At 45.4% G+C, this 13,362-nt stretch overlaps 1 protein-coding gene across 1 annotated transcript; it reads left to right on the top strand.

Moving 5' to 3' along the window:
- The first annotated feature begins 5,008 nt into the window (after window positions 1-5,008).
- LOC119225438 (fibroblast growth factor 10-like) lies at window positions 5,009-10,683 on the top strand. The gene is made up of 3 exons (XM_037483301.1): window positions 5,009-5,471; window positions 10,162-10,265; window positions 10,492-10,683. The coding sequence occupies exons 1-3, from the start codon at window positions 5,009-5,011 to the stop codon at window positions 10,681-10,683; spliced, it is 759 nt and encodes a 252-aa protein (XP_037339198.1).
- The last annotated feature ends 2,679 nt before the right edge of the window (window positions 10,684-13,362 follow it).

Genomic DNA, 13,362 nt, shown 5'->3' on the forward strand with positions numbered 1-13,362 from the left:
GCTGTGTGTGTCTGTGTGCGTGTTTGTATGTTTGTTGGTAATCATGACAGAGCAAACGCCATCCAGTTCTGTTACATAACCACGTCTCCAATTGTGTTACATCACAGCATGTTGGTTCATTTGCAGAGTTGCACAGTAGAAAGAAGTGATCCAAATTAAATAACAGGAAATGCCTGAGTAGTAAAGTATTTTGGCTTTAGCCTTCTTACCACCTTTATTTTTTTGTTTAAGGTTTTAACATTTCCCCTTTGTGTTTGGGACATCTTCTTGTACAAATCCCAACTGAACGTCACCACATCAATCTGGTGGAGTGCGCTTTTGAATATAGAGAAAGTGTACAGTAAATACTGGGCTTATATGTATAATTTGTACATTTGGATGCAGAGAGGAAATTGTGGAAAATATTGCTCATTTGCCTTATTATGAAAAAATCATTCCACATAGATATAATCCACTACCCCACTGTGTTATTATACATTTCAATATCAATATAAGCAATAATTCCATAAAGTGGTCCTGCTAATTGATTTCCTAATAAACCCAGAGATATTAAAAAGGAGGCAGCTGCTAAGTTCTAAACAGTATGCCACAAACTCTGGTGGTTAACAATGATATATTTTTCCGATTCTTATAACATTCGGTATAGTAAAAAGTTTGAAAATAGCCCTCTGCTGAAACTGACACTGACGATGATGCAAGGGGCCGTTGAGGAGGGGGAAGGTAACATGACGAACATCTATTGATGCAATTCAGGAAACGGCAACCTCATCTTGTAGGTTACCAGACACCTGCCAACACACAAGCCAGGAACATATTAAATATTTACATATGATGACCAACAGAAAAAAAGAGGCCTGCAGTAAGAGCCGAGCATGTGTTTGGACCATGAGGTAACACATTTTCCTGTGATCACTGATGAACTTTGAAGTACCATTAAAGCAAAATGTTACTTTAATCTGCAAGTTTACCCCCCAAATCCCAGAGTAAACCCAGAGAGGGGCTCGGGGAAGGAGGCGGTGGGCTGCATTGGGCTCACCAACGGGCTGTTGGCTTGGTGGGAGAAGTCCGATTTGGTGGCTCTCATCTGGACCGCATCAGGTTGAATGTCCCCGGGCAGTCCGACAGGCTTCCCTGTACCAAGCCTGTTCCTTTATTAAAGCCTCGATCTCCTCTGACCCAGCATACACAGAGCGGCCCCCAGGGGACGCAGACAGACACACACATGGTTCCCATAGGTCAGTGTGGTTGTTTGTGAGTTGTGCGTTTAACTCCCTCGTAGGCCACATATGGATTTGAGTCTAAGCAACTCAAAGTGAGGTGCTTTTCTCTGTAAAACATCTGCTTAATGATAGTGCAGCAAAAGGGAGAGGCCAATATATTCTTAAAAATGAGGCCAAGCTAAATCAGAGACACATGGCATGAACGAGGTGAATATCCAAGGTTCAACTTGTTAATGCAATACAGTATGTTGGGCAAACACAGATCACACGGTGCTCAGTGCTGGATCCACCTGCTGCCTCGAGGATCAGGATCAAGTAAACACTCATAAATGCACATTTTCTAGGTTGCTCATTTCTTTATGTTTTGAACAGAGTGTTGAGCCAACGGACCTCTAAATACATGCAAACATTGGGGACACTGCCGCCACTCAGCTGCTGCCATTGCTGATGTCCTAACGATCTTCCTGTACAAGTAATCAGTTGCTACGCTAAACATTTTGGGTCCAGCAGTCCCTTGTCAAGAAAATAAAATCATGACACACAGGAAGTGATGCGTTTTATGTCGAAGGGCATTAGAAAAAAACAGACAGCGAGGTTCATGGGGAAAGAAATGCCAGCCATAAAAACTCTAACGTCGTCAATTGGCTCTCTAATAACCAAATAATATATCCCTTTAAATAAAAACAGAGCACTTCGATGTGACACATAGAGCTAAAATGTGGTTAAGCATTGAGCAATAACAATGTGAATACCAAGAAAAGCAGCAGCTAATATTTCCCTAGCCACATTGTATCACTAAAAAGAATAAAGGGAATCTTTGTATTGCGTGTGTTTTGCCTTGATTCGTCTTCTTTTTTTGGCAATTGATACTGTGTGAAATCAAATCTCCGATGATGCGTATAAATTTCCGGTACTTGATTTTTCATTGCTGTTATTGTGATTACGTTATTGAGAGCTGCGTAACAACCTGGCTTGAGCCACAGCCTGTAGGGAGGGATCAGGAACACATTTGCCTCTTCTATTGCCTATTGTTTTGAACTTTGAAATGCAATACAGGGATAGATCTATAAAGATACACTGCATGCTAAAGCTGAAGAGCAGGGAGGGAGTTGAGACTACATCCAGACCCCTGCAAATCTCACTTATATTGCATTTAGGTGAAAAAAACACAAGAGCGGTTAGGTCTGCAAAGAATTTGCTCCTTGGCCTCTGCAGAAATCCTGCAAATCTTGCGACTCTGTCAGCATCATTGCAGGCCTACATTCCTCTGAGGCATCTACAACCACTTCCCTGAACCCCCCGATCTAAGAATCTTCCATTAATGCAACATCATTTCATCGGCAACCCCGATGCAGTTAGTCGAGCCGTGTTACATTATTTCAACTCTCACGCTGCTTACGGGAAGCTCAGCAGAGCAGGAAGTGATTGTCAAAAGATGAACCCTAAGGATTCCAAATTGCCCTCCATAACATGGTATTTATTCTAGTAATTATCCCAACATTTTAATTTTCTTAAATAATTTTAAGTGCCCAATATTTTTATGCATCCATTTATAGACTTTCTCACTAAAAGCGCTTTATAAAGTAAAAACTGCACAGAAAATTGATTAAAGTATTTTACCTCAGTGGGGCATTTTTTAAGAAGAAAAATCGAAAAATGTATAATAATGTAAAAATGTCTGATTTTCACAAAATAGGTAGAGCGATTGCAGAGAAAGTTATTGTAAAAAATGTATACAGACACATATTGTACATTAACCACAATACGTTTAACAAGAAAGGACAAACCTTAATGAAATGTGCATTTTAATTCAGATTAATAAGTTATTTGAAGTAAAACCAATAAATCTATTAAAAAGAACTTACTCCACTATTATTACTGCAACAAAAATCTATATAAATGATGCCTGCTCTGCTTCCTCTGCAATGATTCCCGGTTATCACATCGGGAAGGGACACCACAAAGGAAGCAGTGATAAGATAGCTTTGTTTGTATCCCCAGATAAAACCACGTCAAGACCAGAGTGAAGACCAGACCGCTGCTCTGGCCGTAGATGGTTGACAGACATTAAAGCAGGCACTAAAAACAACCCGGACTTAGGGGAAGGAGAGCGAGGAACTGCCCAGGCCCTGACATTAAAGACCCGAGGATCAGGGGGAGTAGATAAGAGCTCCAGCACAAGTTTTTCTGTATCACAGCAGATTGTTAAAATGGTCACTATGTGGCCCCTGATCATCCATCCTCTCAATAGGCCCCAGAAATGTTCAACCGAGTGTTGTTGATTCAGTGGGGAAAATCCACTTGACCAATAAGAGATTAAGTTCTCAGCCAACTTTTTCTACACCCTAAATGTCTCGCATCCACCTCGGCTCAAAGAGGGCTCGTCCAGAGACTCAGACACCTGAGTCCCCTGAGGGAAAACCAGAGCGATCTGTTGCATCACGGCGCTGCAGGGACCAGGCTCCTCTGTAAAGTACCTTGAGGGGAGAAGATGGCGGCAAAGAACCCGGATTTCACACTGGGACCGGAATACGTTTCCAATTTGTCGTCTGCAAGTACTGAGTACTGGCTGACAAAACAAGAATGCAGCAACTTGTTTTCTTTGCAGAATCAATGCACCAATTTGAGGCTGCAGTGACTGATTCAACACTACCGGATGGTATCTACTCAGATAGACCCTGCTATTGCCTCTCACCCACTCTCATAAGTTTAGATCTGCTTGTGCGGCACACACACACACACACACACATGCAGAGGAGAACTTGCTCCCATATGTGAGAGAGGGGGAAGGTTGAGTAAAGGAGGGAGGGATCAAATAACTACACAAAGCCGCACACAACACCACACACCAGTCATTTCCCTGTTGTCGGCCTTCAGGTGAGGAGATTGCACCGGGAGGCCTCACTGTGAGACGAGCTGACCAAGAGGAGTTGAACTCTGACACCCCCCCCCCCCCACACTCCCACCCGCGAGACAAGAGAGAGAGCGAGTAAGAGAGACCTTCCCAGGCCGTTACCTCGATGCTGCATGAAGGTGGAGTCATTTGGGGGTAGAGAGAGAGAGAGAGAGAGAGGGAGGGGGGGGGAGATGCGAGCAGCAGTGCAACAGAGGAGGGCCGATGGATTATTTGACGAGGGCCCACATCATCCAGCGTCGCTCCTAAAGTCTTGGTCTTTGTTTTTCCTCCTCAGAGTGGGATCTGAAAAAGGCTTTCCTTCACACGTGGAGCGCATCACGCAGGTAGATTTAGGGGTGTGCAGGTTCTTCTTTCTTTGAGGGTGGGGATTCCACTGGAACTAAGGAGTTTCCGCATGATAAACTTTCTACCTCAGTTAACTTTACATGAAGATATTGTCCTTTTTTTCTCTCCTGGAAATACAAAGGTCACACTGGAGCAGCCAGGACCAGCATTTATATTCTAGAACAAATGAGAAAACTGGAGGTGGAAAAGCAGGTGTGCTACTAAACAAAGTAATCACTGTATTGTTTCTTTAATGTAATCTTTGTTTATTTAGATAGATTTTTCCAAAGTTGTAAAGACTTTAACCTTGAACACAGAAACAGTGGAATAAACAAACAGGGACTTAAACAGTCTATCACGCAAGTCCATAACAGGGACATCTAAGGACTCCATCCAGGCGCTAAGTGATCCAGACTCTGCAGGAGGACCACTTTGCCCGGCCTATACCGTGGAGGGCTCTCCTGCCTGCCCTCCCAGCCTCACCTCGCCCCCAGCAGCATGTCCCTGGCTCTGAGGCTGCCTCTAGTCCTCCACACAGCACACTACCATGATCAGATGGGCTGCTGGAGGAAGTAAGGCCGCCTCCGCCTCGTCCTGCTCCGGAGCCGGGCTAGGGGCTCCGTGTGGTCGCGGGACTGGCCCTAGACCGAGGTTATCTTCAACGCTGCTCCCCGCCCTGTCTCTGCCTTTCCTGGTGGCGGTGCTCCTTTTGTCCTTCTCCCTGCCCGGAGCAGCATGCCACCAGCTCCGCAGAGACAGAGTGAGACCCGCCAGCCCACGGACTCTCAGGATTCCACTCAACGTTTCTGAGGCAGACGTCTCCTCCAGGACGAGGGCCACCGGTGGCCCCCCGGGTCGGACAGGGGGGCCGCAGGGTAGGCACGTGCGCAGCTACAACCACCTCCAAGGGGACATGCGGAGGAGGAAGCTGTTCTCCTTCCAGAAGTTTTTCCTGAGGATCGACAAAAACGGAAAGGTCAACGGAACTAAGAGCAAGGAGGACCCGCTCAGTAAGTAGCTCTAACTGTGTGGATGGATGTACAAAAAGAGACCCCTAACAAAGTGAGACCTCATAGAAGATCCCTGCCGTCGCTTAAGTTAAATTAACATTCCAGTTCTTACCTATTCAGACAAGATTTAAAAACCTTGGTGTGTTGCGCTTCTTAGGAAAAGCACCTGTTGATTGCTTCATGTCGGGGCATTTCTTTCAAAGGGTCACTTATTTTTTATGATTTTTCTTTTGGATGAAAACAAACACAAAAAACACCAATACAAATATTTAAATTCTTATTCTTAAGCACAAAACCTGACACAAAAATATAAGTTTATTTACAAACAAACAATGCCCTCTGAGTACATTTCAAATTCAAAATCATCAAAATGTATTGATCAAATATGTTAGACATACAAGTAATTTGACATGGCGGTTGATGCATAACATCGGACAGTAAGACAGATAGTACAAACAGAGAAATAACATGAAACATTTTACAATTTACAATTTTTTACAAATCTACAGAATAAAATAGAAGGCTATAGGATAGGGGATATAGAATAATCGGGTTAGAGGGATATAGAATAATGGGGTTAGAGGGATATGGAATGATGGGGATAGTGGATATAGAATTATGGGGATAGGGGATATAGAATAATGGGGATAGGGGGATATAGAATTATGGGGATAGGGGATTTAGAATAATGGGGATAGTGGATATAGAATTATGGGGATAGGGGATATAGAATAATGGGGATAGGGGGATATAGAATTATGGGGATAGGGGATATAGAATTATGGGGATAGGGGATATAGAATAATGGGGATAGGGGATATGGAATTATGGGGATAGTGGATATAGAATTATGGGGATAGGGGATATAGAATTATGGGGATAGGGGATATAGAATTATGGGGATAGGGGATATAGAATAATGGGCTTAGGGGATATAGAATTATGGACTGCCAGCCTGCTACAGCCCGGTATGGATGAAGAAATCCCCGATTAGAGTTGTCTTTTTTTAGTCTTTTTTTAAAGCAAACATCTTGCCGATATCTCTCCTTTCCAAACACACACGGCGATGGTAGCCCTCAGATGGCTTAAAAAAAGGAGCTGGGGCAGATAACGCGGCCATTATCATGCAGTCTTCACGGCCCTGGGTAAACAGCGCTGATAACAACAGGCCATGGAGAAGGGGGTGGAAGGATATGCTCAGTGTCATTGATGCTTTTACGCGCTCCCTCTGTCCCAGCATCTCCCGACTGAGCTTCGTGTGTGTGCTGATATCAGCCAGCGGCCACTCACATGCTCCAGCGGGTGTGTGATCACATACTGCAACACATGTGCTTGCTTATTTCCGCTCGCCTACACGCGCACACACACACACACACACACACAAATATATATATATGTATATATGTATACATATATATACCGGGTGGAATATATCCCCGCCCCCACCCGGTCCCACAACCACGTCCGTGTACAGGGAAGCCCTTAATGTTCCTTTGTGAGAGCAAAACCACGCGTTCAATCAACGTGACTTTTGGGGGAGACAGAATGGCACGGGGATACGTTTGTTTTGACAGGTTCACGACAGAGGCAACTTTATTTACACAGCCCATGACATTGTGATGCCCTTTAATGTTGCCGGAGTCAGAGGGAACAAATAAGGTGCCCTCTGGAACTGAAAATGGACTGAAAACGCAAAAGGAACCATTTTCTTAATAGTAAATGGTAAAGAATATTTATATCTATTTAGCCAAGGTATACCATTTCCCACCATTGAAATAACTCAAACTTGAATTAAGAACCCTCTAATATCCTAAAGAACCCACTGACAGACCATCCAACCATCCAACAAGTTCTTTACTAGGTACAAAACATTATTTATATGTGTTTAGTTTACTTTTATGTGCATTTGGGAGACCATTTACTTCTCCTGTCTTCGCTGTTTGACCTCGTTTCATTTTTAAGAGCGTGTGGCCTCTTTTTGGAGTCACTGCCGACTGAGAGTTGGGGGAGGGAGTGGGAAAAGGCAGCGCACATAGCAGCTCTCTCTAGAGGCACAAGTTCATGAATGACACCGGCTGAGCATCATTGTGGCCACATCAAAGCCTGCACGTCTTCAGTATCAATGGTTGGTGCCATCAAAAAGCCGTGTCCCGAGGGGGGGTCTGAGGACACTGTGTGTGGATTATGTGCCCCCAGTATCAGGTTCTCACAGTAAAGGACACTACACAACAGCAACCCTGGTCTGTGCTGTGGCCCCCCTGGGGATGGACATGATCCCGGGGCTGACGTCCTTTGTAGAACCCTCGATGGTCCACTGAAGTTAGAAAATAACACGTTGTTGGCTGTTTTTTTTTTGTTTTTTTGATGAGTGGGGCTTGATTCTCTATTTCCTAGAGCCAGAAGTTGAAAAGTATATCGACACATTTGAAAAAAAAAAAAAAAAAAAGCATAAAGTCATCATTAGTTGTTTCAAAAGAGGTGTGTGGGACGTGGAGGATTTGCTGTCTGTGGCCTCTGCTATGACCCCAGGCTCCCTGTCTGTTAGAAAGCCAGTATCCATGCCCCCTGCAGATTTTACAGGGATGCCAGCGCAAAACTGTCCCACATGGCTTTGCAGCCCGCTGGGAGCCTTTGCTGAGGTTATAGGGAGGCGGGGAGGGAAGCGGAGGGAGGTTGTGCTAAAGTCAGCTAAGTAGCTGTGTCTGCGTGAACTTTTGCAGCTCAGTTCAATATTGCTAAGTAGGGCATTGGCGGTAAAAGGGTTTGGGCGGTTAACCGCGGCTGTGTCGGTGTGTGTGTCGGGGGAAACCGCGGTTGTGTTTCCTGCGCTGCAGAAGGCTGGCCATGTGTGTGAGAAGCTTCTGGTCGTGAATGTGCACCCATGAGAAGAGAAGGAAAAACCAACAGTTGGTGCTTTGATGGAGGTTTGAGGAAAAGAGGTGTATAGCTGAGGAGGGTCGGCAGCGTCTGTGTAAAGACACTGTGGTTTTTATTAACCTGACTCACTGCAAAATTGAATGGCAACCGATTGACAAAAGTATGTCGTTATTTGTTTGTCGTTTTTTGCAACTCCTGACGTTTTTTTTAATGGAGTGAAGCAAGAGGGAAACAAAACAGCTCCAAACTCACAGGTTTTTTTTTTTGGCATCCCACTGTGATTGGGGGGGGGGACCACCCTAATTCTCCCTGGCGTGGAGTACCTCCATTACACACAACCCACGCACCATTTGCAGTTGTAACTCCAAGCAAAGCGTATCGAGCAGGCCGAAGCAGAGCATGGCGTGCAAAAAGAACAGACTCCACCCCCGTGAGCGCGTATGTGTGCGTATACACACACACATGTGTGTACATACGACCCCCGTCTCGCCCTTGCCTCCGGTGGCTGACTTTGATCAGTGATCATTACAGCCTTACTAATCCTCGCCCCACCCCCGGTCTCACTGTCATGGCTCCTCTGTCCTCCTCTGTTCTCCCGCCTTTCATCCCTCCATGTTTACAGAGCAGCCAGAGGACCGCCGTGGATTGTCTTACATCCCCGCTCCGTACACCGACACCCGATCCTATAAAAGAACCCGCCAGCTTCTCAGATCTTCAATGGCCGTCGTGTCACAGCCCCCCCCCCCCCCCCCCCCTCCAACAAAAAAAAAAACGGCCCGCCTTTGCACGTATCAGACCTCCTCGCCGGCCCGAGGTGCCACCGTTTGAACTGGAAAACCGATACGCTCGAGACCCCACGCGGACGAGGTGCTGTGTATTTAAGAGGAGAGGGCGTGTGTGTGTGTGTCGGGGGGGGGGGGGGGGTTCTTTAACATGGAGCACACCTGCACGCCCACTGCTGTCCACTCACGTAACAGGCTATGCGGCCTTGGGGTCCCCCCCTCCTCCCCGGAGCCACCGGAGAGCCGCCTCGCCACACAAACAGTCATCAGACAGAGAGAAGGGGGGGGGGCTGTTCTGATCAAAGGATGTTGACAACTCTCTGGACTTCACACCCCACGCTGAAGGGTGTGTCTGAATGTGTGTGTCTGTGTGCGCACATATGTGCTTATCAGGATGAAATAACGACAGCTCACAGGAAGTGGGGGGGAGGAAGTCGGGGGGAGAGGAGGTATGAAATCAAACGTGCCATGGGAACAGGGGAGGTTAGCTCACACGCATGCGCACACATGTACACACGTTCTCTCACACACACACACACACACACACACACACACATAGGACGAGACGAGTGGGTTCTGTGGTCAAAGGACACATTAGGAAGTTATATCTCTCGCACAAATAAACACAGCTGTCTGAGGCACAGGAATACCCTTGTTAACATGGGCATAAATTAACCTCTGGAACAGCCTGAGTGTGTGTGTGTGTGTGTGTGTGTGTGTGTGTGTGTGTGTGTGAGGAGCCCTGATCGCTCGTGTAGGCACTCAATCCCAAACGGGGCATAAACAACCAGAGAGAATCATTGTCCACATATTCCTTCTTCTGCAATCTTAATGACCTGCACAGCTGGGATCCACAGCTGTAAAGTAGCTTTATAATACGCAGAATTCCTATAACAGTGCGTGCCCACGTGAGCACATAATGCAGTATGTAACAAACATATTCCGATTTGTCGACGAAGGTGTGCAAAACAGCTCTGGTGTTGCATGAAGACACGCATCGATGTGAACTGTCTTTCTTCTGGATCCCCAAGGTATTCTGGAAATCACATCGGTGGACGTCGGAGTGGTGGCCATCAAAGGGCTGAACAGTAACTACTATCTGGCTATCAGTAGGAGAGGAGAGCTGTACGGAGCGGTTAGTATCCGGGGTCAAGGGGTCAATGGTGATGCTCAAGACAAAGAGAGATGGATATAGTGTTGGACTCTCCTGTCCTTATCAGACGGAGGCCTTATCTCCTGTGGCGGGCGGGTCAACTGTGAGCAATCTAGATGAAGGTTTGGGGCATGAGCAAGCTACACCATGAGCAGCACGATCAAATCCGGCCTTAAGCTGACACACTCTAAACATGTTGTCGTTGCAGAGGGAGTTCGGCGTCGACTGCACCCTGAAGGAGCGCATCGAGGAGAACGGCTACAACACGTACGCGTCGGCCAAGTGGAGGAACAAGAAGAGGCAGATGTTCGTGGGCCTGAACGTCCACGGGAAGCCGCTGAGGGGGAAGAAGACGCGCAGGAAGAACACGGCCACCCACTTCCTCCCGATTATGCCGTGAAACTTTGAGGACTGACTAGAGGAGGAGGAGGAGGAGGAGGAGGAGGAGGAAGGGGAGGAGGAGGACATTCAGCACTGGACAGAGACTTTTTGAAACTGGAAGAAGAAAAAAAACTGTAAGATAAAAAAGGACATTAGCTGAGAAATCTCTCATTTGGAAACCAGGCACTAACACTGTTACGTTAAAACAATATATATATATATATATATATATATATATTGAGACTTCATTTTGGTGGGAGATGATGACACTTGTGTTTTCTTTGGCACGGAGATGCAATATTTATCCTTTTTTTCTTTCTGTGCCAAACTGTTTGCAACTGGACTTTAAGTGTGTCATACGCACGGTGGTAGATGCAGTCATTCATACTCCTCATTCTCCGGTGAGACACCAGACAATCTGCAGCAGAGAAAGAGAACCTGACGGGATGGTTGAAACAATCGGTCCGTCCGTCACCACAGCATGAAACAATAGCGCCGGCGACACATTTAAAGCAAATGTTTGATACTTAACCACTGCGTTTTGGCTGTATTGTAACGATTTATTTATTTTGTGAAATATTTAACTGGCGGGGAACACTTACAAGGCAAGCATTCCTTTGCATTCCCTACTTTTCATAGGAACTCTGTCACATGGAAATAAAATACAGTTTTTTCTCCTGCGACAACGTCGTCTCACTTCCTCAAGGGCAACAGAAGACTGACTTTACTGGAGGAAAGTGCTTTCTCACGGGTAGTGAGGGACGCTGGCGAGCGTTCAGGTCATGGTGAGTCTTATCTCTGCCACGGGAATGGACAAAAAGGCAACTAGCCAGATCTTCCATGTGGCAACCATTGCACTAACGATTAGTTCCTGGGGGCAGCTTCCTTGATGTGGCCTAGGATGCTGACATAATTTCCTAATACCAGCCAATTACTGCAGAGCTGCAGCAGCAACGATGCTGATAGCACTCACTAATTCAGTTACGTGTGTGTGCATCACTACTGCCCAATATGCTTCTGGAGGGGGCTTGTAAGGGGAAGCAAAATGAGAGGGACAGATATGACCTATGTCTGACCACCCACTTCCTTCAGTAATCATCTGCAAACACACTAATCAATGACAGCTGCCTATGCAGGATCAAAAGAGACGCGTGGAGAACATTAACACCACAGGCTTCTTTCCGGGCCTCTTGTTCTGCTCAAGCCCCGCCTCTCTAGACAACGCGTCACAAGGCAAGGAGCGTGGAACAAGTTGGGGAGAGCCGACGGAAGCCAGGGGTGGTCGGGAGGGACGCTTTGAATCATCCCTAACTGTCATCCAGTGACTCCAGATGGGAAAAAAAACCAAAAAGTGTCCAGACAGCATGGGTCGCATGTCATAAGGTTGTCCTTTAATGGCTGCTGGAGGAATCCCCGCGACCAATGATTGATGCGGAGGAATGCCACGTGCATCCCCCCGTCAGGGTCAGTAGGCAACATGTGGAGTACGATTTCACTAGCGTTTCTCAAGTAATAATATGGAACTGGGCCAGGAATCAGTCTACCAGAGTGGGTCTCCGCATTTCTGGTAAAAGCAATTCTCCGTGGCATAATTTGAGCCAGCTTTGGGAAACAAGTGGAAAATGACTGCAGGCTGAAATAAGGAATGAAGACTTAGACTGAGAGGTCTGGGGTAACACATGTTGGATAGTGGGCAGCTACCAAGAGAGAGAAGCACTTCTAAAGGGGTTTCACGGCTCCACAATGTTAAATATGTCAATCCATATTTTAGATAATTGTGAGGCCTTTGAATATATGTTTTGCCTGAAAGGCCTGAACCCACAGAGAGAATTGAAATTGCCATCAGGGTGAGATGAGAAACTAATATACAGCAGGTGAAATAAGTATTGAACACGTTACCATTTTTCTCAGTAAATATATTTCCAAAGGAGACATGAACTTTTCACCAGATGTTGGTAACAACCCAAGTAATACATACAGACAAAGAAACCAGAACAAAGAAGTTCAGAAATAAAGTTATGTGTAATAATGTGAAATGACACAGGGAAAAAGTTTCTTTGTCTGTATGTATTACTTGGGTTGTTACCAACATCTGGTGAGAATTTCATGTCAATAGCTCCTTTGGAAATATATTTACTGAGAAAAATGGTGATGTGTTCAATACTTATTTCACCCGCTGTATATGCTGAATGATATCTGTACAAAAAGACCACAATTGTTTTGAGTGTTTATACCGCATTTTTAAATAAATCTTATAAACAAATCTTATAAACAAACAATTCTTCGAGAAACTAAAACAGTTAACTGCTTGCTCACACACATACAAAATATGATGAGTGAACATGTGAGTGCTTTGACTTGAATCATTTTAGTTATAGTTTAATATGTATTACATATATATATATTCATAAAAATGAATAGATAATAAACAACCATAGCCATAGTTGTTATTGGACACTTAGTTCTCTAAACGGAAGGGTGGAAAACAAATTAAAAGACCTTCATTGGTAAAAGAAGCTGTTAAGAAAAAGGAAAACACTGAAAATGGTTTGTGTACTCAAGAACTCAAATTATAAATGCAGGATTTTGACGTATAATGAGTAATAATAACATGTATGTAATTTTTCACCTATTTCCTCTCGGCACAGCGCAGCGTCGATGGAGTTTCTACTCCACGCCACCAGGGTGAGACACTGTA

This window comes from Pungitius pungitius, chromosome 5, assembly GCF_949316345.1.
Source record: "Pungitius pungitius chromosome 5, fPunPun2.1, whole genome shotgun sequence".
Lineage (NCBI taxonomy): Eukaryota > Metazoa > Chordata > Actinopteri > Perciformes > Gasterosteidae > Pungitius > Pungitius pungitius.